This window comes from Alligator mississippiensis, chromosome 5 (assembly GCF_030867095.1).
Source record: "Alligator mississippiensis isolate rAllMis1 chromosome 5, rAllMis1, whole genome shotgun sequence".
Classification (NCBI taxonomy): Eukaryota; Metazoa; Chordata; order Crocodylia; family Alligatoridae; genus Alligator; species Alligator mississippiensis.
The window spans coordinates 4,748,272-4,775,710 of NC_081828.1; the positions used below are offsets into that span (position 1 = coordinate 4,748,272).

The window sequence follows — 27,439 nt, forward strand, 5'->3', positions numbered from 1 at the left end:
GTATCCATCATTCACTCATTCTGTCCAGTAAAAAAAAAAAAAAAAAAAAAAATGTTGATTTAACATAATCTTAAGTATATTCATGGGAAGCGGGGGAAGAAGTAGAAAAGAGGATGGTTCTGGCTTCATTAGGACACACCGCACTAAAGAGCAGTTTGTTTTCTCATGCAAGATTCAATCCAGCTTCAATTACATTCAATGTGAAAAGGGCTGGCACTGACTTCAATCGGAGGTGGACCAGGGCTTTGGTCCCGACACAGGAAGTGTCAGCTTGGGCTCAACATCCCATAAGCAGCAGATCAGAATAAAAAGGTGCACAAACATTGCTCAGGAAGCATTGCTTTTATGTAGCTGGGCAATACTTGTCCAAAGTAAGTGGAATAATAGCCACAAAAGGTCAGTATACTCTGAGATGCCGGCTCTCCATTTTATTTAGGATTAGAAATAATTTAGGAAAAACGTTGATTGTTGAGGTGGCAACCGCTGTCACTAAAATTGAACAAAAATCCAAAAGATCTCAAGAGAGAAACAGAACATTTAAAGAATGAATAATTTATTAAATTCAAACTCAAAGAATGTATCAACTATTACAGGACTACAAAAAGGCCAGTTCAGTAATGTACTCCAGAGCTTTGATGACAGATTACTTTACATATCAACACAGAAGAACAAATAAACCAATTAGCTTGCCCATCTCAAACTTCTTTGTGTTGTTAAAAAGTTTGAAACCATGTGAGACATCACTATAGCTGTTGTACTTGGTCATCGACTTTAAATTAACAGTGATTGTTAAGTGGTAAATGTCTCATAGATTAAACGCCACAGCAAATGAAGCAGATATAAAACTAACCTATTGATCTTTGTTGCTTATGGAACACCTGCCCCGAATGATTAATATTTACTTTTCAAATAAATAGGCATTCATTCCGCAAAAGGTACAAAAAGTGCTACAACTTACCAACTTTCCTGGTTAAGCTTTCATGATACATAAATTAAATGTCTCTGTGTACAATCCGGACGGATTTAAGTAATTTGATACAAAGATCAGGGTCGTCTTGGGTGAATTTCAGAATTTAGTGCTTTCAGTCTGTTTGTATTTTTAAAAAATTCACAAAAAATATACAGCATACCTTATGGCTCCAGGCTGGTTCAAATATATATAAAAAATGGAGCTGATGCTCACTAGAAAATGTAATCTCTGAACAGACATCATTAGACATTAGAGGCATGTTACAGAATGGACACAAACTGGGTACCACTCTCAACTACTTGACCTTTTGGATGTGTAACATACATCCAGACTGTAAACCAAAGTGCATACAGACTTGCAAATCTGACAGTCAAACCCCCATTAGCTGAGCATGTGGTGAGTCACCGGAGCACAGGTAGATTTTACACTCAGTTTTGTCAATCATTTGGTGCCAAGGTGGATTAATGACCTAAAAAAGCCCAAGGCCCTCACTGGTTTCTTGTAATCTTGTTTAACCTTGACAAGGCTCCAAGTCCATTAACTGCTGGTTGATGGTTTATTTAAAAAAAGAAATCAAAGCAATTCAGAACAACTTCGGTAACTGTCTGAGGTGTTTTACATCAAGAATGGTACCAACTGAATTCACACTGTCCCTTTGATTTAAGGTCTCAAGCGTGGGAGTTTGCAGATTTTCAGAGATGTGAACGTCTCCTAAATTCTGCCTGCTTGGTTGTTGAGTGAATTCTATTTTCCCAGGTAAAAGTTTGGTTTTGGGCTCTAAATCCTTGTGAATGGGACGTGAATCCTCATTTGATCGATGAAGTACTTTTGGAGGAAAGATTTCATTTGTAATATTTCTTAATACAGGACTGCACACGTTTGTCAGAGGAGTGCTGGCTGACTCACTGTCATATGATTTTATATTAGCAGGCGATCGTTCACCAGCTCTTTCAGAATGCTCTTTCCAGCCTTTAAAACCTTCTAATGCAGGCTCAGCCTTTGGCTCCGACACATTTTCACTCTTACCAACATTGATCCTGCTGTTTTGAACCTGCAGATCCTCCTCGTCGTCACTGCTCTCGTTGCTTTGAATGAGTCCATATCTCTTCATATACTTCTTTGTTGCAAAGGACATATTGTTTGGTGAAATTAAGCTAAGGCCCACCATGCTCTTGTCCATATTTGTATGCAAGAGGTTTTGCAAGGATGAATCTACAGGGCTTGTTTGGCTCGAGTGATTAAGGGAAAGTTGAGAGAGCTGATTTTCACTCAGATACTTGAGCGCTATCGCATTTGCTTCCATGCTTAGATCAACTACATTTGGAGTTAAGCCGCTCATACCCACATTAGCGAATGACATGTAATTAAGTCCAGGGATCACTGCTTCAGGATTTATGCAGGCTAATATGCTAGAAATACAAAGCACAATGTTAGCATTACTGTCCTTTTATATTGTGACGCGAGTACATATTTCATTATGATTTCAGATCAGCAAATAGTGAAGGCAATGTGGATTTCCCCACTCCTCCAAATTTACAGTTTCTACATCAGACTATTCCTCAATATACATACTTTGCATAATAGGCAAGTAGGTATTGCTAGGTAGAAAAGGAATTAAAGTACTCCCTCAATAATCTAAAGTTGACCACCACATCTGTGAAGGGGCAGGCCCAGGCAGCCTTTGGGCTTTGCAGTTTTAAACCAATAGCTCAAACATTTGCCCAGAAACCAGAGCAGCATTGGCTACCTTTTCCTCCTACCCTTTCATGTGGTTATCCAGATGAAAGATAGCCCTGCTGGACAAATACTGTACTTTGCTGTTGCATGCAAATTCCAGGAACGCAATAAGGATCTTGCCAACGTATCCATTTCCAAAAGCCAAAAAAAAGGGAAAAACCTTGCTAAAGATTTTTTTTTAGTTACTCAGATGGACAGTTTTTTAAAGAGATTCATTTCAACATTTACTTTTCTTGATTTACTTAATTTTTCCAATCAATGCCTCAGGGCACTTCCCCCACACATACTGAGAATATCTATCTGGAGAATTGCTTGAAGGAGACTGGCGCTTGCAAACTAGTGAATCTGCTACACACCATGTACTCCCAATGAGTAAATCTATAGTTCCAGTAACAAGAGATTTAAAGTCTCTATGTACCCAAGTAATGAACACAAGAGCTATGAAGCCTCATACAGACATTCAGTTTTTCCTATGAGAAACCATGGGTGTAAAGATGTCCAGGCTTTCTCCCAGAGTAAAAACGGCCACTCCAGGAAAAAAATTACCTGGGAACAACCAGAGTGAAATCATTCCCAGGAGATTTTCTCTTGGAAGACTAAATGTCTGTACATGTTGTGGCTTTTCTCAGAAGACAACATAGTCCTCCAGCATGGAGGTCCTCCAGCATAGTCCTTCTCTAATGCAGCAAGGGCACTTCACTGGCATGACAAATGTACGTAAAGCTGGCTTTGATGCACCTGGGTTAGCTGTTTAGTTCTCTCTTCATCTTGCCCCCCACTTTTGGACCTGTTTGCCCTCAGCCTAGACTCAGGGGCTGCATCTTTCCTCGCTGTCTCTACTCCCTCCATACGTCTGTGCTTTCCATGTCACTTTGTAGATTAGCTGGGACAGCAAACAGACATGCCATGAGGGCAAAACCAGTTCATGTCAAGCTAAAGTCTGATAACAGCTGAATTTATCCCCCACAAATCCTGAACAACAGCAGGACTTCAAAAAATAGCCACACACAATTAAGTGGTACTTGGCTTTACCTTAATGAAAACAAATTTGTGGCAATTTTTATATTCTAGACTGAAATATAAAGAGCAGTAAATATCACTCTTTAGAAGAGTGATGAAGGCTCTTCCTTGTGACAGCATCAAGGCTGAAGGATGCTTGGAAGTGCTATGTGAATTGGTTCTAGTAGTTATGGAGTCAACCTGTACCCATAAATATTTGGATGGAGTAAAGACTTTGCAGTGGAATTCTCTAAGAAAATATTTTAGAAGCCTCTAGTAGAAACCAAACTAAAAGGTTAGACTAAATTTGAGCTCCCTGGATTTTGTCCCTTCTACCTCAGTCTTTGCCCTTTGGGTCCTATCTGAAAACAAGGACTAACAAAGGCCAAAGTGTCACCTGGCATTCTCCACTTTGTGCATCCTTTTCTTCATTTTGTCAGGTGATTCAATGTTCACTCCAAGAGTCCTTAATTGCTTAAGGGTTGCACTAACCACACTGTCTTTATCTGCCAGACCTGGGTCAGGTTCTGAATTCCTTTTCTTTGAGCCATTATTATTTTGTGATATGGTACTATTGCTGCTGACCATCTCCTCTTTCACAGAGGGGTGTTTGCTTTCTTCAGAGGAAGACTGTAAGAAACGATTGACTTGACCCTATATAGGGAAAATGGAAAAAGACATTTAAATGAAACGTGCATAAATTAATAGGGTTCCTGGGTAATTGCATCCATATCCCACAAAATGCATCACAACTAGATCTCCAAATAAATTGTTCTGACAAAAGAAGCCAAATTAGACTGCTTTTAGATAGGTTTCATTCATGTATATTAATGTAAACATGCAGCACTCCATTGTGTGACAATGGAAAACATTAAAATTATTTAAGACTGGAAATTAAAAAGGCTTATACAAAAAAAATGGTAGATTTATAAACAACTGCTATTCTTAAAAAAATGTTAATCTGTTTCAGTCAAAGAAGAAATGGTTTGATGGTAAAGAACAGAAGCAGTTTGCAGGGAAATACTAATCTGTGAATAGCTTAATAGCATAACTATTGCTATTAAGAACATCATTTATTAAAACTGAATACAAAACCAAACCATTTATGTCCAGAAGAGACTGAAAGGCAAAAAGACTATATAGGCCTTTAAACCCCCCCCCCAAAAAAACAAATGACAAGCTTGACTCAATCAATGGACAGTATAGAAAACAGAGGAAAAAAAAGAAATGGATGTGACACTGCATATTGTCTGACCATGCAAAAGCCTGAAGTTTTGACTGCGTAGAGCCCACAGCAGTTCTGACAATGATTATTCTTATTCTGGAAGTTTTAATATAAAGTATGAAAAGGCTTGTTTTTGTTTTTTTACCAATATATCCTGGTAAAACTTCTGATCCTCTGAAGGGTGACTAGGCAGTGATGGGACAGCTGGCAGCTCCTGTTTATTTGTTACCACCACGTGGTTATTAGCTCCCTCTGTTGGTCCCGTCTGTAAACACACGCTAACACTTTCTCCCAACGAGGAATGTGGAGCTAATGCTGGGGAAACTGGCTCATTCCTGAGAGAGAAAGAGCATGCAGTTACTTAACATGAGTTAATACTGACATTCTTGCTTTCTATTTAAAAGTGATGCAGTTATTAGCGCTTTGCCATTTAACGAAAGCAGTATGAACATGCTATTTTTTTGTTGAACTCTTATTTTGGGGGGAGGAATCTTACCTCTCAAGTACTCTGGATATTAAGATTTTGAAAAATCAGGAGCGACTGCAGAAAACGTTCAGGGTCACAAATACAGTTGGAGAGTGGAAACATGACTTACAGTGAAAGATCAAAGATGCTGCATGAGGTTTATCTAAAATATCAAGTGGTAACTTGATAACGGTAGGAAAATAATTCACGGGGCGGAGGGGGGGGGGAAGATCTGTGTAGGAAGGGGACTTTAATCTAGCAAGAGGCAGGCATTATGCCAAACAAATTCATATTAAGGAAGTACAATTTTTAAACCATAAATAATTAATTAGCCACTGGAAAAGCAAACTAAGAAAAAATGGTGGGTTCCCCAACCCCTCAGGTTGCCTTTCTAGAAAACATGTTTAGTCATTAGAATCTAGGGATTAGGGTTACAAAAGAGATCAGACTAGCTGATCTCACAGTGCTGTCTGGCCCTAAAATGTATTTCATGTCCTGCAAAAGTCCTCAAAATTCAACACTGTATTGCTCCATCAAAGCCTTCGAGGAGGGCTGTCCAGTTAGTAGTCCACAGCAGCATACAACCCAGGAGAAGTTAAACTGCAGCCTGTGGGGCTTGTTGGAATATCCTTACCTACTGCCAAATTTGATGTCTTCAGTTGCCACTGGCAACTCAGATCAGCAGCAGGGGAAAAAAAGAAGGGGGGGGATGGGAGGGGTTAACAGCTGCATTAACCCCATGGGTTCTGGAGTCATTGCAACAGTGTCTCTGGCAGCCATGATGCCGAGCCACCTCCTCTCCGCCGGGGGGTAGGGTAGGTTGTCTGACCCATGGGGCCAAACTGATCAGACAGCTTTGCCTTAGAGAGGAGTATATTATCTCTCTCAGAGATACACACTTCAAAGTAACCAAAACATTTAATAACTTCTTACTGGAATCTAACACAAATAATTGGCTCTGCTATTTTTGTTTTAAGAAGAACCCATTTTGTTTCATGTACAACACAATGCCATGCATTTAACCAGTTTCTACAATAAAAGAAAAAAAAGTCCAAATTGAAGTATTTTACAGTTACTGACATGAACAAGAAGTTCTAAGAATTAGATTTCAAGCCTCTGCACCAGAAACGCGGCTAGGCTAGCGAGCCATCCCAAGGCACGTGGGAACCCCTGTATCGGATTGTTATCTGTGCCTGTAACAGCTGAGGGCAGAATCTGGGATGACCCCCACCATCATCCTAAAACAAACATGAGTGATAATGGAAATATCGGAACCCAACCAATCAATTGCATGTGCTGAAAGAGATAAGATTTAAATCATGCACTGTGCCAGATAGTCAATGCAGGTTATCAATTACTGTTCCGGTAGCAATTATTCTTCATTCCCAGCAAGCAACACAAACAAGCAAATCCCACTGCTATCCAGTATTCATTCTATAAGAATAAAAGTCCCAGAGACATTCCACAGGCGTATAAAGGCAAGTTAAGAGTTCCCTCTAAAGCTATACACAAGAAAGAGGCTGATTTAAGGTCATTATCCACATGCACTAAATTGGCAAGTGGATATTGCTTCCCTAATTTGGGGGTCCCAAAATAGTTTTTATCTGTAGATTTCTTTAACTTTATCAGCTTAAAGATGAGCTGCATAATTCTGAAAGAAAGGTTGTTGCTTCTACATGACAAGTAGTGAAAAAGTCCACAAACAAGACATTTTTAAATATTTACCGGAGTACTGCTGGATTAGTCCCTTCTACCACATGGATACTCTCTACAAAACTGGGTATGTCAACAGCCTTTAATGAGGAGGCAATGCTTGTATTACTTGTATCTTGCTCAGTGTTAACTGAAATGCTCATATCTTCCTTAGAAATTTCAGTAGCATCTTTTTTTACTTGAGACACGGAGTCTTCTTGTCTTTCACATGGTGTATTCCAAAATAAACTAGCACCTAGCAGGGGAAAACGTACGTAGTTAGCGATCTGAACAGCCAGAAAGTCATTCATTTTCCAACATTTTGCTCTTTTTAACACAGAGGAATTAAAAGAAATAAAACTATACAAGAAATAAAACCAATTTAGTCAGTGTGACGAAACCATCAGCAAAGCTAACCGCGCTTTATCATGCATCAGCAGATACATGACGAACAGATCCAAGGAGGTGATACTTCCCCTCTATGCGGCATTGGTCAGACCGCAGTTGGAGTACTGCGTTCAGTTTTGGGCGCCATACTTCAAGAAGGATGTTGATAGCCTCGAGAGGGTCCAGAGGAGGCCACTCGTATGGTTAGGGGTTTACAGGACAAGCCCTACGAAGAGAGACTGAGGGACCTGTTTGTCTTCAGCCTCTGCAAGAGGAAGCTGAGAGATGATCTTGTGGCCATCTACAAATTAATTAGGGGAACGCAGCAAGGGATCGGACATGCTCTGTTCACCAGGGCACCTCTTGGGGTACCAAGGAACAATGGTCATAAACTGACAGAGAGCAGATTTAGGCCAGGTATCAGGAAAAACTTCTTCACGGTAAGGATGGCCAAAATTTGGAATGGGCTTCCAAGGGAGGTGGTGCTCTCCCCTCCCTTGGGGGTCTTTAAGAGAAAGCTGGATAGGCATCTGGCTGGGGTCTCTTTCCTGCCCAGGGCAGGGGGTTGGGCTTGATGATCTGTTGAGGTCCCTTCCAACCCTAACATCTATGAATCTATAAACAGATTGGGGGTTTGTTTTTTTAACAATTTTAAGTCTAAATTGCAGTTTGGAATAAATCCAAGAAAGCTGTCAAAACTAACCTACTATATCAGATATTTAAACTGTATTTTATTTACCAAAAGAAATAGATGTATATACATCAGTAATTATATTATCCAACTAAGTCATCTGAGGTTAAAAACAGGGAAATAGCCAGAGTCAGACTCTCCCCTCCCTATCAGCCACAAGCTTTCAAGTGGTCATGAGAAACAGGTACATAAATGGAACAATGTCAGGCCAAGTCAGATTTGTCCCAACTGAGGGACAGGGAACAATATAATTGGACAAATATTAATCATTATAAAATACTATTACTTTTGGAAAAAATATTATTGGGAAAATAGAGAAGTTGTCAATGATACATTTTAGATATTCTCAATGCTGCATGGTGTACTATTCCTTCTAAAAATCAAGAGTATGCACATTTAGAGAAAGGATCCAACATTACTGTAACTGAATCTGGGATTATATACAGGACTTCAATGAAAACATTGAAAGGGTAAATTCCAGTATAATCAGGCATGGCTTTCACCTCCTAGAAGCCAAGAAAAGCTCTAGTCTTCCCTTGCAAACCAAAAAACAGGCCCGATTTTGAGGTACTTAACTCCGATTGTGTCTTGAAGAGAATGCATTGAACACTTTTGAAATCAAGCCCAAGAAAAATCCTAGCAACATAACAAGGTTCGTAACATGTTACTGCAAAAGAATAAGGAAGTGCTACCTGTGCTCACAGCAATGCTCACACTTTTTCTCATTTGTAAATTTGGGGATGACTGTGTTTCCATGGTGACAAATTCCACTTGCTTCTCAGACTGCAGGGTATTATTAGCTGTAACAGTTTTAGTGGAGCAGGGCTGAAGAGTCTGTGCTTCCAACAAACGCTGGATCTGTTAACAAAAGTGAGGATATTAAGTGACACTAAGTTGCTACATTTGTCTTTCATCCCTAAAGATCTGGATTCAAATCCTGATTATGCTGTAATGGAAAAATTTCATTGGAGGATTCTAGTTTCCAGTGCTTAGTATGACTTTGTGTCTATTTTAAGCTTGGAAAAGCAGATGAATAAAAGGTCAGGGTGATGTACAATAGTAAAATTAGACAGAGAATTTGTATAAAGCTTATTTGAAGCCATTACAGTGAGTGCCTTTCATATAAGGCTCATTTGCAATCTTTGGGAGCTTAGCTTTGCAATCAAAACAAAGCTCTTTAAAACTTGGAGTAAGGATTTTTGTTACACAAAGGTCTACCTTATATACATATACCAAAAATCCCTACTCCAAATTTTAAAGAACCTTGTTTGATTATAAAGGGTCCCGGAGCAAAAGAGTATTTCATATGGTCCTTAATTACATGATCAAGGCATTTGCAAAAGGAGAAGAATTCAGGTTTCACAAACAACTAAAAACTCTAGCTTTTTTTATTTTTTTGTTATAATTTTGATTGTCAAAAAATAAATAAATAAATAAATAAATAAAATAGAAGAAAATTTAGCTTCCAATTTCTGTATAAAAAGGGGAATTCTGTTACATGGAACTATACCATGCCCTCCACTCTCATCATCATCATCATTAGGGTTTAAACCAGGGGCAGGTAATTATTTTTGGCAGAGGGCTGCTTACTGAGTTTTGGCAAGCCATCGAGGGACACATGACAGGCAGCCAGAGGCAGGTAAATACTAATTTTCTACATTTTTGCGGGGCCCTGTGGGCCAGACAGAATGGCTTGGCAGGCTGCATTTTGTCCCTGGTTTAAGCCCTAAAGCTCTAGAAATGACTTACATCTCTTGAACTCTAGAACCATGTTAGCTGATGTGGGGGAAGTCTGTTATCTGAGGGAAGAAGGAGAAAGGTCACTGGTACAAAGCACCAGATCTTACATAGCTAAAGTGGAGGGTGAGGGGAGGAAAAAAAAAAAAAAAAAGGAGAAAGCCCAGCTTTATCTACCCCTTTTCCTTTGATGCGCCATGAGCATCCTGACTCTTTGTAAGATTTATTTTCCGTTACAATTTTGGCAGATGTCAAAGTTCTCCAGAAACATGCAATCAATGCAAAGACCATGGCAACATGTTCAAAAACAAGATAGCCAAATTTGAACAAAATTCAGTGGACAAACAGAAGGCGCATTTTAGCTGCAGCACTTGTTGCTTTTCAACAGCCTTTGGCAAATAATGGATATTTCTGCTTGTTTAGAAAGGTCACCAATATGTTATAATCCATAAAAGAGATTAATTATTGGAGGGGGCAGGCAATAAAGGAAAGAATAATTTATTAGAACGCAATCTGCTTTAGCTTTGTAGACATTTACTATAATTCCAAAGTTAATGGATTATTAGACTATGCAGTGAGCTGTCTTATCCATCTAGAAAATCCATCCATCTGCAAAACAAACAAACAAAAAAATCTACTGAAAAGAATGAATAACTGCCTGTTACCTGATTGCAAATGTAATGATCGGGGCGGGGGGGGGGGGCAGGGAAAAAAAACCTTATCTTTAATTTTAGTAGAGACCAGTGGCGTTGCGTGTAACGTAACTCGGTCCCAATTCAATATGACCCTTCCCTACCATGCATACATGCACTGAAGAAGAGAGAGACAGTTGCAACTAATTTCTGTTCATCAGTGTTACTGCCAGGAAGTATTTACTAGATGAGGGAAAAAGAAGAATATCCTAAACAAACCTGAGCTTGGAGTAATTTTAGTTGTCTATCTTGTTCTGCAAGAATCCTATAGGCATCAGGAGACAGTCCCATCATTCCATGATCTGATCCCACTATAGGGGCAGGAATATGGGTGCATGGTGAATGTGCAGCACAAGACTGTGGACTGCAAGGGCTTGAACATGAAGGAAGTCTCACTCCAGGCGATAAGCTGTTATCATGTGGAGAACAAGCCCCCATTTTCCCATACCCTAGGGATATTGGGCTATTTATGGTACATACAGGACTACAGCAAATGTTTGGACAAGTGACATTTTGATGGAAAATTGCTTGGGTACTTGTCTCTTGAGGGACATCAGCCTGGGTTTCTAGTGCATGACTGGGGCCTATTTTACTGATTCCTTGCCAAGCATTTGTTGGACAGTACTGGATGTGTCCATGAAGCTGACAACAGCTGCATATGTTGGCTGGATAACAAGATGGCACCTGAGGAACTGGCACTTGTAGATCTGTCGGTCTTCTTGAGTTCTGGGGTGAAAAACCAAAGTTGTATTGGAAAGGCTGTAAGGCAGCAAGTGGCTGCTTAGAACTGGATGTTGAGGGTCTCCTTACTGAAGGTTCCCCTTTTCTTTGTGTGGCTCCATCAAGATTTGATGCAAGTCTCTCAGATGGCACCCTGGGCTGATGTACAGATGTATCAGGAGAAGGCCCACTGCCTGGTGTTGAAGAAGAGGAAGAAGATCCAGATTTTTTTCTTGTTTGAGGTCCACCTTTCCAACAGTTCAGCTGTTGTAGAGAAGTCTGCTTTCCTCTGCAAGATTTCGAAGTTGAAATTTTCGGGTTTAGCTGGTTGGGTAATAGTTTTAAAGACGGATTGCCAGACGGGGTGCTGAAGTTTGGCTTATCTTTACCAGAGCAATGGTTTTGGTTGGACAAAGGTCCTGCTGAACAGTTCTTTTTCACAGATGGACACACTAGTGGTGGTAGATTTTTGGCATTCATATTTTCCACAGGTTTAGACATAGGTGCTGATTCTATGAAGCTGCCATCAAAGACAAGGGATAGTTCAGGAACTGAAGGACGAATACTAGTAACCTAGAAAGGAGAGTTACAAGAATTAATTGAAGCGTGCTTAAGACTTTTCATTTAATCTTATTTCATTGAAAATGTAGGATTTCTTCTTGGAAGAAATGTGCAACAGAATCCAAAGCTGCTGGGTCCAAAAGTTGATAAAACCTAACACCTGGAGTTGCTGGTAGTGAGCACACACGAACACAATTCAGCACTGTAGAATTCAAAGACGGGAAAAGAATGCGTACTGCTTTGTTAAGAGGAGAAATTAAATTTCACCCTGCCTTACAGGGCATGACATTCAAGTCTCCCAACTCAAGGCACTATTCTGGGGCAGGAAGTAGCATATTCCTGTCTACTTGCTGTGAAGCACACCCTTGCTTTACACCATCCCCAATCCAACGAGCTACTTGTCCCTAGACTGGGCTTCGTTCTTTATGTCTGCAATGACTTGATATTTATGGATAACTTTTGAATAGTCTTTAGATAAATAAATTACAGCTATTCAAACCATTTAGACTAAAATAGAATACAGTTTAAAGAAACAACTAATTACAATAATTAAATATTCATAGGCCTAGGGATAAAATGGGTGGTCCTGTAATTAGGGAAGGACCAGTGGAACCTGCATTTCTTTCAACTCAAAAGGTCCAGTTCAGTCAGTTTGTTACCTCTCCTTCACATAAACAAAAAGCCACTGCTACTCCACAGCAGTAAGATCTGCGTGGCTCTATTCTTCATGTTACAATATAGTGTAAAGTTTCACAACAGAATCTGTAGTTTCATTTGGGATTTTAGAATTTTCTAACAGAAAAGTCTATTTTCCCAGGAACAGATGGACTGACTAGACTAGGAAACAACACTACCAGGTCCATGTCAGACAAATGAGTCTCTACAACTCCCCTGCCTCCCAATTAGTGGTGAAGGTCAATGTCTCTCAAAGCTCTCAGGATCCCTGGCAGGCTTTACAGAAGAGTTATTAGTTACCTGCTGACTCACTGGGTGGGGGCTTGGAATTGGTCTTGGAGATAAGTCTTCATCTTCCACACCAGAGTCATGATCACTCACTGACAATTTGTTAGGGGAGGAGCCTTGCAGAGGACTGAAAAAAATAAAAAGCTGTTGTGAAATTGTTTGCAACAGCAATCAATGTGAAAGCAAGAGTGAATGAATGCTTACGATGATGGCTATTTCTCACATATTAACAATGAAGAGAGACCTGTGGGACACGAGTACTAGTTCTGGAAGAACCAACTGGTAAGCCTGTCCTTACTACTCTGGCAGTGTCAAGTGGCAAACAAAACGTTAAAGGACCACAAAAAGCATAAAGATAAATGGACTGATTAATAGTGTCCACCCATTCCAAAAGTGTATAATAAAAAAAATAAATAAATAAACTAAGGTATTTTAGAAGACATTCTAAGCTGATTTACAAGGTTTCCTTTTAACATCTTCAAGTGAGAGAAGAGTAGAAGTAACATACCTATCATAGCTTTAAAACAAATGCCATCTTATTTCAACATGCAAGCCTTGGGACAAGGTGGATTTATGAAGCCTAAGCTTCCCACTGTGCTCACATCACAGCTGATATACTGGAAGGCAAGGACGTTTTCTTTTCGTTTTAAAGGAAAGGACTCCTGGACAGTGTCATATGGAGTACTAGAGTCAGAAACAGATATTCAGAAAGATTCATTTAGGTGGACGAAAACCTTTAATGATCATCGTATCTAGTACAGAAATCCCCAGAAGTTCCTCGAGAAATATGTTCAGCTTGTGGACTTACATCACTTGAAGAACAAGAAAGGTGCATGGACTCTTATTCCTAGCTTAGAAATACTAGAATGGGACCATCACTATCATTCCACAACCTGAAATGCCACACAAACCAGCTGAAGAACCTAATCCAGCAACAAGTGTTGGGGTGGGAGGGTAAGACTTTGCATATGTATGAAAATGACATTTGAAAGATTCACCTTCTAACAGAAAGAGTCTTGGAAACTTTACTGAAGAACTCAGTTTCTGCATTCTGTTTTTCCGCATTCAGTTCAAACAGGATAGGATGCTTGTCTGAAGGTTCAATGTTCTGAAATGAAATGAGTTGCATTTGTGAAATTGAGGAAAAAAAAAAAAGTCAGTGGTGCCTAACCTGCAGGTCTAGAAAGCTACACTGCAGTACCAAAGGACAATGGTTTTTAAGAAAGTTTGTATTAGAGTGCCAACTGAAGAGATGCTTCCTTCCTCCGATTTTCAACTGAAGTGCTGGAATCCATTCACTGCTATAAGGAGCATTGCTGCCCTAACCACTGATGTCCCATTGCTTCTCTCAAACTAACAAATCTAGTGCAATCTATAAACAAAGAGCGGCTGCTGGCTTTGTTGGTGAAGCTGCTCAGCAGTTCCCTTCCTGGAAGCCTTCCCTGTAGATAGATTTACAGGAACATAGGGGCCTTAAGCAGAGCAGAATAGCTTGCCAAAAGAAATAATTAGAGCTTTCACTAGAACTCCTTGGTCTTCCTGAAATGACTTGTTTGGCCCATGGGCTGGAAAGACTGGCTTCAACAGATACAAATATGAGATAATTACATAAAAACTGTAAATTTAAAACACAGCAAGAGATCCACGGACCAGTCACTGTTCCTGTCCTTTCTCCTCCGTGTTTGTAGTAATTAACACTTCTTTATCTGCACCTCTTCACAGAAGCACGCACGACTCAAAATTATTCTTCCACCTGCCTAGTTCACCCAACATGGAACAGTCAAACCAAACAAATTTAGAAATAAGAACAATACTTATACCAAAAATGTGACTGCGCAATGTACATCAAAAAGCTAGATTTGCCATGCCATGTGGTAAAAAAATATTTGTTATACCCTGAGAAAGTAACAGTTTGATTTAGAAGACTTCACTGGGTTTATGCCTCTTAAATTAGTAAATTAGATTTATTGCAGTGATTACTCTAATTTGCAGAGCAACACCATTTTCTAGACAGCTGTTTCTGTGCAAGACAGTAATTATTTCTATGATTCAGTTATGCTACAGTTCAGTTTTTATTTACCAACCTACTACTGCAACTGAAGTTTTGAAGATGCATTAGCAGAGGCTTCCTCAGCCTGACGAAGGGTTTTTTAAACCCAAGAGCTTGCTAAGAATTTTTTTCCCCCCAACTATTTAAGTTGGTCTAATAAAAGATATCAGATTCACTCAGAGAACTGTGTCTGCCTTAAGCAATCAAGCCACTTACTCTGAAGAGGTGTATAGTTTCTTTGCTTGTTAGCAGCTGGAACCCTAGTTCAGTCTGTCCACCGTAAGGAAGACACTCGTAGAACTCTGGTTCCTTATGTGTCAGAGAATAGAGTGTGATAAGGAAACTCCCAGACTCTGAAAACACTCTAGATAAGAGAAGAGGAAAAAAATTAAAACCAAGTTTCAGACTCAAGAAAAATCCATTTCATCACCTAACCTGCCTGTTGTTAAAGACCTCCCAGCTTACCAAATCACCCTCCCCCTCAAAACAAAAAAAACACACACACACAAAAACAGAGGACATCACTCGTACTTTGAGACAAATTGGCCTTCTGCACGGAACTATGTACAAGTCAGGTGGCCCCTCCATTGTTGTTGTGGATGGAAAGAAGAGTGTCACAAGAAAATATGGGCTTGAAAAAAAAACAAAAACACCAACCAAACAAAAAAAAACACCCCCAAAACAAAACATACAACCCCCCCTCAAAAACATAACAAACCCTTGAATACTTGGCAGCTTAAAAGATTCCTAGAGCACCTCATTCATGTTCCAGACATGATGAACCTGTTTCATACTAAAGTCTAATATTATACATTGACAAATCGCTAAAGCAGTCCTATAACAGATTACGTCTGTTTTAAAATGTACAGTATTTCAGTTGCTTCTACATTTTCAATAGTGTTCCTTCAGGATTAAGATACTGAATGTTTTGAGAGGATCATCGTTTAAAAATTATTATGCTAAAAATGTTTTCTGCATTTGGAGAAGAGTAGAGAAGAGGCCAATTAAAAATCCTAAATTGAACAAAAAAAGATCAAGAAAAAGGAATAAGGCATGGTGAAGAAAGTATCATTTGTGGTAGCTGTTTTTAAAATACTAGCTAAAGAATCTCTGAAACAGACTGGTTACATCCTTAAAAGGATGAAGGAAATGAGAAGACAAGCAAAAGGGGTAGTAAAAATTTTGCAGTGACTAACACAGCAAAATGTATCCCTTCCAACCTAAGTTTATGGGGCTTGCCTACATAGGAAGGTAATTCAGATCGAAGCAGACAGGACTAGCTACGTCACTTGACTCCCCATGGGAGTGCTCTCATGCCAAATAACCTTAATCTGTTTCCAAGAGTAGAATCAATAGGGGCTGAAGTTAATGAGAACCTGGCGTTCTATTTACCTAGGAATGTTCAAAATCTTATTAGGCACCAATATGCATCATTCAAAGGTCTGTAGATATCTACAGTCTGGCCCATGGTGATGAGAAACGGTCAATATCACTACAGTTAATACCTACATTCAAGAAAACAATTTAAAAGGCAAAACATGCTTGAATAGACTTTTTCTCTTAAGTATCTGGCACATTTAAGATTAGTTTAGTTATTGCCTACCTTCAGAATGCTGTTTTGGGGGCATTTAATTGAGTTCCAGTTTTCATTCAAATATAGGTTTGCACAAATTAAAATGTTATTCGCTATTTCCTAACAAATGCACGCTAAAACTTAAAACGGCTAAATGTAAAGCTAGGTAAATCGCTTATATGTATACAAATATAGCATATCCAGCTATTAGCAAGAAGTGACACCAAATTTAATATAAAGGCTATATTTAAAATCAACGTTCTTGAATGGTTACACTAGTTAATAAGAACAAACTTCCCATGGAAAAGAAACACAAATAAAAAAAAGATTAAAGTCTAGTTGTTTAAACTGGGGTTTCTTGCTTGCTACTTTAAATCAGTATTCAAAGTAAATCCAGCCCGAAAGATTAATATTTCGTCCCTATCCTCTTCTGATCACTACTGGGGCGCTTATCCGATTGCTTAACATTAGTCTTCAGAAACATTAATACTTTAAATACAAATGAATACTTTAACATTAATACAAACATTAATACTTTAAATTAAAAAATTTTAAGATTTTACGGCCAGAGGAGACCATTAGTCTGGTCTCACCTCCTGTATGGCACTTAGAACCATAGGATTCATACTGTTCTCTGTACTGAATTATCCAAGGTGGACAAGCATTTATTGGTGTCAAAGTGAGAAAACAAGTGTAAGTTTTCTATGCCGTCGCTCATATGTTGTAGGTCAAGCTATCCTTTTTTTGTAGAAGTACTTGCCTTTCTTGAATTGAAGAACTAAACAAATATCGCAGGCAACAGGCCCAGACCTGTGGACTGTAGACATGGGTGATGCCACTCAGCCAACTAAAGGGAAGAGAAGAAAGATTTTGCTGTTAAAAACTGTGTTCTTCACGACATGCTTATCAGAATATTCCATTAAGTGTAACCAATACCAGGCAAAGAAGTTATATAAAACAAAACAAATACCTACACTCCGACTAATGGCAAAGAATAAGCTTTGGGATCAGATTCCAACACCAGAAGGAGTTTTCGGGTTTGGTCCATTGTAAGGTATCTGAAATAAAATAAGGCCAACTGTTTCTTTTTTCCAAAGAAGTCAAGTACAATGCTTGCAAGTAAATTCCATTTTAAAATTACGCTTTCAGAAGATAACGTAGGAAAGTTTTGGGTGGCAATTCTTTCTCCAGACTTGCTTCTTGGGCAAAACAGATACTCTTGAACTGTGTTATGGGACAGAAAAGCTTCCCCACCACGTGGCTGCTGAACGCAGGGGAAGCCCCTGCAGGCAAAGCCCCAGGCCGACAAGCCAGATCAAATGGTTCCGCAAATTCGATTCAGCCCATGGACCAGAGGTTGCCAACCCCTGCTCCAAGCTATTACTGAAGCAAGCATCAGCTAAATAAGTTTGTGGCTTCAACAAACAAGGAAAATAGCATCTTAAGAGCAATGTGGTATATATGCACAGAATATTAAACTAATTACGGCTGACCCTGTGTGGCTGTGACAGGTGGCTGACTGGTTATCTCCCAAAACAGGTGAAAATACAAGGTAGTATAGAATAAAGATATATTGAAGTAAAGTACTTTGTTAACATACAGGAATGGAGAGGTATTTTTTCAAGCTCTTACAAATAGCAAGTTATTTCCCAATCAAAAAAAGGAACAAGAACTCATTATACAAATTTAAGAGGAGAGAAACTGTACGTGTAGCTGATCAGACACCTAGAATTTTGTATGGAGGTGTGGACCCCTTTGAATTGTAAGTGTGGGTATTCACATACTTTTGATTTATCATAGTCATCTTTCATGGACCCCTTAGACATTGGTCTGCGGAACCCTGGGGGGTACACAGACTCAGGTCCAAAGCCATTAGATTAGACATATGGTTGATTGTACTTGATCAGCATCCCATGTTAAAAAAATTGCATTTTGTTCTGGGATATTTAACTATTTGAAACTCTGCCATGACACAATGCTCATCACTACTTCCACTTATGAAGTGCATTAGTCAGAATTAAGCTTTTTTAAAGGCATCTTTCAAAAGCATTTGTAGGCAATGTTTATAAGAAGGATATTTCAAAGCAAATTCGTAAGATTTTTACTGCGGAAGCTTCCACTAATTTCATGTGTATAATTTTCTAGAAGACAATACACTGACTAGTATTAATTCTGTTATTTTCTCTATTCCTACATAGAGCTACAAGCTTTGTTAACTGAAGTCCAAAGCAAAAAACTCCAAGTAAAAAGACAAATTATGCAGGATTAATTCTCCTGCTCTCAGCTCTTTGAGCAGTAGTGTCTTATGTTTACCATGTTAAGCTACTGTGAAATAGTTGTGCCGTCTTACTAGGAGGAAGAAAAAAAAGCACCGTATATTTTACCAACACTCCGCTGCAGGGAGAGGATCTTCCCTCATTGTGCTATCGTGGTGGAATATGCAACTAACAGGCAGTTCAAGCTCACAAGTTAACATTAAACTTCACTTACCCACACTTGTAAGTCCCCTGAACTTGTGCAATATTCAGGTGGCTGCTCAAGTTTCTTGCCAGGGCTGTAGGGATGATTGGGACAGGTTTCACAGGAGTATATTCTAAGGTATTAGCTATACTAATGGCTGCCCAGTGAAAGTCAAAATGTAGGTTGTCCATGTTCTCAACAGAAGCAATATGAGTTCTAACAGTAAGCAGTTTGGAAAGATCCAAAGAGTCTCTACTGCACAGATTCTGCCCCAGACCCTGTGAGAGAGAAGAAAAAAGTGTTTAAAAAGGTGAGATAAATATATGATGCGATGTATATAAAATATTACAGTTGTGTGTAGGGGCTTAAGTCATTGATCAGGCACCATAAAAAAAGAAAAAGAATCAAATTCAACCTCAAAAACTAATAACTATATTAAACAGAATGAAAAATAATATAAAAAGTGTTTCCAGAATGGATAAAGCTAGATATCCCTTAAGCATTAGTTTATAAAAACTATTGTAGGTTATACTGGGAGTATAGGAAAGTGTCCAGTTTCCCTCTGACACACTAACTAATAAATACAAATCCATATATAGGCAGACAGGAGATCTAAGAACTAACCCAAACATTTCCATCCCAAAAATAGCCACAGGGAAGTAAAGATGTGCCAAATATATAATAAAATGCGCCTAAATAATTTGTGACCTTTATATGTTACAGAACAGCAATAAGAAGAGGCTGCAAGGGTTTTTTTGCTTTGCTGATGATTTTAAGGAAAGTTGATATTCAGGTGTTAGTGGTGATAATTAATGATGTTATGAGGTTTTAGGGAAAAGTGCCCTATAAACTGAAACAGTAATTCACAAGAGATTTTGGAGCACAGCAAGCTTTCTTCATATTAGCCCAACGTTCAGAAAATGACAGACGTAAACAGCAGTGGACTTCATGCTGAACTGGTCCCTGATACTCTGCCAATAGAAGGAGCTTATTGGGAAGATCATGCAGACCAAAATGCTCATTTCACACAGGACAAACAGTAATTTTTCAGTCACTGTTTTGTGTGTTGGATTTAAACTCATGGTTAGGAAGCAAAAATACTATGTACTTTATAGTCATGTCTCCATGTCAATTTACTATTTAAACGATGGAAAGATGCCAGGGCTCGTTCACCTTAAAAGCCGAGCTCAGGTCCTCAGAACTGTGCACTATAATATCTCCTGAAGAAGATCCCCAAGCATTAACTGTACAAGGAATCAAGAAGTCTCCAGGAAGAGGTGCAGTTGGGACTTTCTCTAAGCCACCAGTTACTTCTCGACCAGGATCAAATCGGTCTATTGTCAATGACACACCTTCACCATCTGAAAATGAAGAAAAATTATGACAAAAAGTTGAGAAGTAGTGCACTGCCTATTTCATACAGAAAAAAACCCTCTAATAAAGTTCATTTACAGAAGCTTGCTCAGTCACCTAAAGCAACAAGAAGTTAGCCAGTTACACTCTTACTTCAGCGGTTCCCAAACTGGCAGATTGCGCATCACCGATTTAAAATGACACAACCTTAAGTACCACCAGCAAATTTTTGTCATATAAAGTAACTATAATAAATCTGTTCATGTGTACCACTGACAGGTTGTCTGTGTACCACTGGTGGTATGTGTACCACAGATGGGGAACCGCTCCTCTATTTAATGAGATATTTCTGTTGTTAAATAGTTACCTTCATCCACTGCAAGAGTTCCAAGCAAAAAACAGGAAAATAACTTTTTGTCACTTTGTTTAGCATGGCGGTAGGCAAGACGCAGTGTCTTCTCCATCATTAATAATCTAGGGTTTCTGAAGAAGAGAATGATTTATGTAGGTCAGGTCATGTAAACAACATTTTAGATCCTACTAGAAATTTAAAAGATCTTCTATTCTAAATGAGCTATTCAAGAAACAAGTATTAGACTACAGAGAAAACCAAACAAGTACAGCAACAATGCAAAGCCATAAACAATAGACAGGAAAACTTCAGTGCCATTGTACAAGAACTCTGGTCACCAGTGGTCAAAATAAATGAATTATGTGCAATTGAAACATGTCTAGTGAAGGGGGGCAAAGCTACTACGAGGCTTTCAGTTCTCCTTATCTTCTACAGGAAATAGCTAGAAGAGAGCCTTGTTTAGCCAAGAGTTAAGAGGGGCTGAGTAGGCACAGGTTTGTTCTCTACAAACACAAAAGAGTAACACCAAGATGAGTGAGGAACTATTTAATTGAAAAGACAATGTTGGCAAAAAACCCCAAAAGGGTACAAATTGGGCATGAGTAAGTCTAGCTGAAAATTAGAAAGGAGATTTATGACAAAATTAGGGTTTTGGAAGAGCCTTCTAGATGGACAGTGGAGAAAAGAAAGATGGAACTTAATCAGTTTGTCATTTGTAACCCCTTGTATAACACTGGAGTTGCCTACAATAGCAGGAAACAGGACTCTGACCTAAGATGCATCATCCATCTAGGATCCCAAAGTGTTACTCCTCTGAACAGGAAAAGATGCAGATACCATGGTCATACAAAATACATGTGGAACCTAAGACATTTTAAACTTCAGATGACTCTGGAAGTAGTCTACCAAATATGCAAAACAAAGAATGTAGAAGTGGAAGGATTGTAGATAGAAGTTGTTGTCTGTGTGAATTTTTTAAAGCAAGCCCAAAGTGTGCCTGCTCAAGGTTAGGTAAGAATCTCAGAGCTGAATATTAATGAATAGCAATGCTAAAATTGTTATTTAGTAAATGTTTAGATCCTGTGAGAACAGTTATCCAATGCTAATCTGTTTAACTGAGGTTGCCAAACAATTCATGCGACCCTTTTTCAGCATGGTTCTTATCAGCAGGTATGTTAAGACAGAAGACTGCTAAGCCAGAAAAAACAAAAGGCACATTTGTACCTTACAGTTTCTTTCTACCTCTTCCCTGAATGGGCAGGTTATAATTGATGGGAGCACCTCAACCCCGTTAACTGTGGTTTTCTAAACGGACAAGAGACGTGACAATACTTCAGAGGAAAGAGGCTAGATATTTATACTGTAGTCATGGCAAGATATTTGTGAGGTAATGGTTGCTGTAAACAGACTTTCAGTATAGTCCCACCCTGAACTGCAGCAGAGTCATAGAAGACAGTAGCTTCTGCAGGTTTGGGGTATAGGAAAGTCAGGTTCTTTTGTGTATGTGGAGGCATAAAAGATGACAAGGTCGCCTAGAAGGTTAATCTTCACACAACTTCGCAATAAAATTTTACACAAGGTAAGTTTTGGTGAGCTAGTTCCAGAAGGGTCTATTACCAGGGTGAGAGTAATACATTAATCTCTGGGAAGAATGTGACAGAGGTGCGCTCTGTACACACTTGCAATAACCTTCGTGTTTAAAATTCTCCATCTCAAACAAAGGTGGGTCTTACTTATACCTGTAAAAACTGAGATGCGATCCAATAACATCCCCTATGGGTGTTGGATCCCAAAGCGCACACTTGGATGGAGGAAAGGCAAGTGGTACCATTCTGCTTGAAACAATCCTGCAAAAGAAAAAGAAGTCAGAAACATATTAAACATAATCTGTGTAGCTACCTTGTTACTCTGTTTTGATTGGGGGACCAGAAGACAAACTAAGGAAAAAAAACAGGTTTGGGATTTTTCAGGAAGTCAAGATAACTTCAGCAGAAGTTTTTTCCTTGGAAACAGATAAGGACAGCAAGACATACATTTTGCCCATTTTAGAAGGCTTATTGCTACAGCTCCTTTGTACACGTTTAGTATGAGTACCAAGATAATACTTAGATAAAGCTAAAAAATATAGCATTATGTAAAACAAGGGCAAGGGGGAGTGGAGAGAAGTATGAGGATTGGAAAATGAGCAGTTAGAAGTCTTCTCACTCAATTGGGAGCATTTATTTATTTATTTTTTAAATAAAGAGAAACTTGCAAGGTCAGCTTCCAATTTCTTCAGCAGTATTAAAGCCAGGATTTGCTCCATTAAAAAAGAGTATACTTTGAATACTATGTAAAGAAACAATTAAGTCAAATAGCATACAAAACACAGGAATAGCATATTGCTACAACTACAGCCTGTCATTGTAACCATAGCCTTAAACTGGATTTGTGACATTAACCTGTAATCATTTAAATTTCTGTACACTGTGCGCATGTCTACACGGGACGCTTACTGAACATGACCGTAATAATACTGCGCAGTAGCATGGAGGTTAAAAACTGTGCTAATAGCCTACTGCGTAGTGTTATTAGGCTAATGTGCAGTAAGCATCACTAAATAACCATGCGCTGGCGCTACTGTGAAGTAACTCTACTTACTGCGCATTTAGTTAGTACTTCATTAAGCAAGTACTAAACTAAATGCACAGTAACTAAGGCACATTAATGAATGTACAGACATGCTCAGTATCTATCAATTCTACTTTAAGAGCTCACCAAGCTACATACAAGCCAATGCTTGTTAATTTAGCATATTTTATTTTTATGTATAAGCAAAATACTAGGTATACTTAGTGATCAGAACCATAAGGTCAGCATCCTATCACAAACATTTCAAGGAAAATTGTTTTGTTTGTTTGCGTATTTCCCCTTAATAAAAAAATATACATGTGAATCTCCCAAACATAAAATGGGTCAAATTATTTTCTCTACAGCTTTTTCTGAACCCCTAGTTCTCTTGTAAAAGAGATTTCTCTGTCCTGAGGCCCTGCCCCATTTGTCTCCTTTATCCTTTTGGAGCTGGCTATGTTGGTAAAGGCTCTCAGAAAAAAAAAAAAAAAATACAGCCAGGTAAATCAGATTCCTAGTTTAAGATCTTAAAAGAAAGAAGCACAAAGGTACAGTTTTTCAAAGCCACAAAACGGTATGCACATCTTCCCACAAAACTGTTGCTTTAAACTGAAGCTTTGGTTTAAGTACTGTTTTCTCTATGCTGTTTACCACTAAGTACTATCACTCAACTACTCAGAATCAGAAGCAACTAGCACAGAACACCCAACTCTCAGAAGCTGCCTCAACATCTAGATAGCTAAAAGCATACTAGATTAATCTACCATTCTAGTTTAAGTGAAATATATATTAAAAAAGTCAGAGTTCAAGTAAAGAGCAAGTTAGATTTTCAGCTGTAACAGAGTATTAGTAAGTTAAATAAGACAATATGCCTGCTATTAAAAAAGCCATCTATGTCCCATTACAAAAAAACAAAACAAAACACACAACCAAAAAACAAAAACACAACAGTTACACTTAACGTTAAACTTACAAGTAGTCCAACTTAGTTGAACAAGACTATTCACCTGCTTAAAGTTAAGCCCATCGATACACCTTTGCAGAAACCTGCAATTTTCTGCTGTCCAGAATCTGGACAGTATCTTGAATCAGGCTTTTCTGGCAACTAAGAAACTGAGAAACAGTTTGAACACACCATCAACAACACATTATTTGGTAAGTTTAAGTGTGTCAGCACTGTTCAACAGGCAGGCAAGGTTCTCTGCATAAATGTGGTATATTTTATTAGCCCAACTAAATAGTTTGAAAAATTGTTCTTTGCAAGCTTTTGGATACAAACACCCTTCTTCAGGCACTGGGAGAGTCTGCAGTTATGTGCTCTCCTGGATGGGACAGAAGCCAGTATCAATATTGTTCAAGACACACTGTTAATGCCTGCCCCAGCATTATATATCGAGGGAAACAAAAACTATTAATCATTGTCTATATTTTGTTAACTTATAGGCACAGGAAAGGTTTGTTTCTTCCCAAATGAAAATAATAATCAACTGAGTAAGAAATTAAATGATAGGAATGGAAAAAATCAGCCATGCCCATGAAAGGTACTGGTTTTGCACATCTGAGAGGCAGAAGTCCAACGGTCACCACACAGGAGGGACAGCTACTCCCAAGGGTGGCCACTCTCAAATGAGCAACTAGAAAAGATGCTGTTTTTTCTTTGTAGCAGCCCTCTAGATTTGAAAATTATCTACATTAGTGATGGCCAAACTTTTTGACAAGCGTTCCCCAAATCAGCCCTCCCTGTACGCCACCTGATCCTCATGCCCTGCCCAATGTACTGCTCTTTTCTACTCCCTACCTGACCTCCTGCTCTGCCGTATGCTTCTTGCCCTCTCTCTTGTGCTGCCGGCCTCCTCCCTGATCCGCCAAGCGCCACACAGAGGCTGCCTGCGTGGCGGCACTAGAGCTACAGGTCGGCTCCCCCTAATTTACAGCGTCATTCCTGCCTCCATTCGTTCACATCCCCTCAACCCTCCATGCCTCTTAGCAGGCACCAAAAGCTCTCTCCACCTGTTTGTCAAGCCACGATTGCCTCCGTATTGCCCACCTCACTACTTCCACAGCACTCATAAGCCATAGCACTGGGTTTTTGGTTGTAGCCAATATAGTATATAAAAGTTATTAAATGGTTTTGCCTTTAGAAATCGACACCAGTAAAGTGGTGGGTTGAAGGACATGATGCTAAGGGCATAGTATAGAACAGTGTTGATCTAAGGACGTAGGCACGCAAAGTTCTTTGAAGGATGCGAGATCTTTTATTAGACCACCAATAAAAGATATCACGTCTACCCATAAGCCATACTATACATTTAAAAAGTTAGCCTCAATCCTTATGGGACCTTTACCCTCACTTCGACTGACACCTGGATCCCACCGTGACCCTTTCCACCGCATACACGCCTCTCTGCGTTTCCCAACGCTCAGCCCGCATCTCGGCTATTCAAAAAGGGGAGAACCTAATTCTCCAATTTGGCATCGGGTTAATGAAAAGGCGAAGGTCTGATAAATCGCAGAGGATCAGACACAACAGGCCGTTACAGAAGGCGGATGAGAGAAAGGAGACTTCTCTCCGCGTCACAAATACTGGACGAGAACAGACCCCGCTGCTTGGATGGATGTTTAACGTGGAGGGATGAAAAAAAACAAACAAACCACTTAAATCAGAATAAGAAAAAACAACAAAAAACCCTGCTTGGAGTAAACACTTAGAATTAACCCTTTGTACACTCGCATCACCCAATCTTTGCCCCTTGATTCAAACCCTTCGTCCGCTGACGTTACCCAATCTTTGCCCCTCGATTCAAACCCCCAAAATAAATGATCCTGTAACGAGGACGATCTTCGAGACCAAAAGCAGCCTTTCAAGCCTATCCAGATGCGATTTAGCACGCAAGGACTTCGACGAGGACCTCCGGGAGCGACTCCCGCACGACTCATCTGCCGGCAGAGCGCCTCTCGACCGGCCCGAGGCCTGCGCCGCATCCGGATCCGCGTCCGCGCTCTCGGCAACGGGAAGGGGGGGAAAAAAAACACCCGTTTCCCGACAATGGCGGGGTTAGAAACGTGGCTACCTCGGATCCACCGGGTTTCCCGGGCCTGCGCGAGCCGCCTCCATGACCACGGGCCGCCGGAGGCGCGGCGCTTCTTCCTAGAAGGGGAATTGAGACGGAAAGGAGTCGGTATTAAAAAGAAAAGGACGGAAACACGAATCCAACGGCAGAAATTAACCGCGACGTGTCGGCTGTTGCGTTGATGACGAGAATTTAACACGTTCATTTAAATTAATTAATTAAAAATTAAATTAAAATTAATTAGAAAGTCCAGGCCAGACATGGGTCCTGCCCCGCCCCCCATCATGCATATGGGCCCTAAATTTGCCCCCCCCAGGTCCCCAAGTTGCCCCCCCTCAATTTAGGGACGCACCCCCACATGAGAGCCCCGGGGGCTGGGAAGGGGAGCCAGGGCCCTCACCGTGCCCCGAAGGGAAGACCGCAGCCTCCACAGGCCCCCGACTCGCCGCGTCCCGCCCTGCCGCCCGCCCCGCTCTCTCCACCAATCAGGAGCCCGCCCTGCCCTCTCCACCAATCAGGAAGCGCTCCTCCTGGCGTCCCACCCACTCCGGGCGGCGCCGGCCCAATCCGCGCGCCGCGGAGGTCCCGCGCGCTCAGCCAATCAGCGGCCGCCCCGGGCAACCAACCGCCAAGCGCGCGCTGAGGGGGAGCGGGGGTGGGCGTTTAAAAACACTGCCGCTTTAAACGGTCAGCGGAGCGCGCAGGCGCAGTAAGGAGGCGGCTGTTGGCATCCCCATAGCAACAGGAGGCAGCAATGGCGGCGCCTTTAAAGAGACACGCACCTGCTAATGACGTCACCGATCCCAGCACTTTTTTGCTGGGGAGGGCCCCATTGAAACCACACTGGAGGGGAAACGTGTAGGGTAACACTGCTCTAAAACTTCGTGCATTTAAGCCCCCTTCCACTTTCTGTTCTGAATTTTCTAATGGAATAGAATTTTCCATTTGCAAATTTTTGCATTTTTTGGGGTTTCTTTTTTTCTAGATTTGTAATCTCCTCTCCTAGTACATCTCAAAGCTCGACCGTGCTATTGCTCTTTTTTATCCTTCTGCTTCTTTGGCCTTCCCAAGTGAAGCTGGCTCTTTCTTCCAATGCACGTGCCCTTAGCGTGAGCAGACGACACAGGAGC

The 27,439-nt window shown here is 40.1% G+C and overlaps 1 protein-coding gene across 3 annotated transcripts; it reads right to left on the minus strand.

The window, feature by feature from the left end:
- Positions 1-536: 536 nt before the first annotated feature.
- Positions 537-26,781, minus strand: STIL (STIL centriolar assembly protein). 3 transcript variants are annotated; one of them, XM_019479298.2, is made up of 17 exons: positions 26,710-26,781; positions 26,310-26,386; positions 22,368-22,475; positions 20,644-20,759; positions 20,097-20,284; positions 18,954-19,201; positions 17,438-17,521; positions 17,224-17,310; positions 15,107-15,254; positions 13,839-13,948; positions 12,865-12,967; positions 10,816-11,889; positions 8,860-9,025; positions 7,123-7,345; positions 5,077-5,266; positions 4,104-4,360; positions 537-2,379 (listed from the first exon to the last, which is right to left on the minus strand). In XM_019479298.2, exons 2-17 carry the CDS (start codon positions 26,351-26,353, stop codon positions 1,554-1,556), a joined length of 3,972 nt encoding a protein of 1,323 aa, XP_019334843.1. In that variant the 5' UTR covers positions 26,354-26,386; positions 26,710-26,781; the 3' UTR covers positions 537-1,553. The 3 variants fall into 3 exon arrangements, with proteins under 3 accessions (XP_019334843.1, XP_006274097.1, XP_019334842.1); XM_006274035.4 differs by having other exon boundaries at positions 12,853-12,967; XM_019479297.2 differs by having other exon boundaries at positions 12,853-12,967; positions 26,662-26,781.
- Positions 26,782-27,439: the final 658 nt, after the last annotated feature.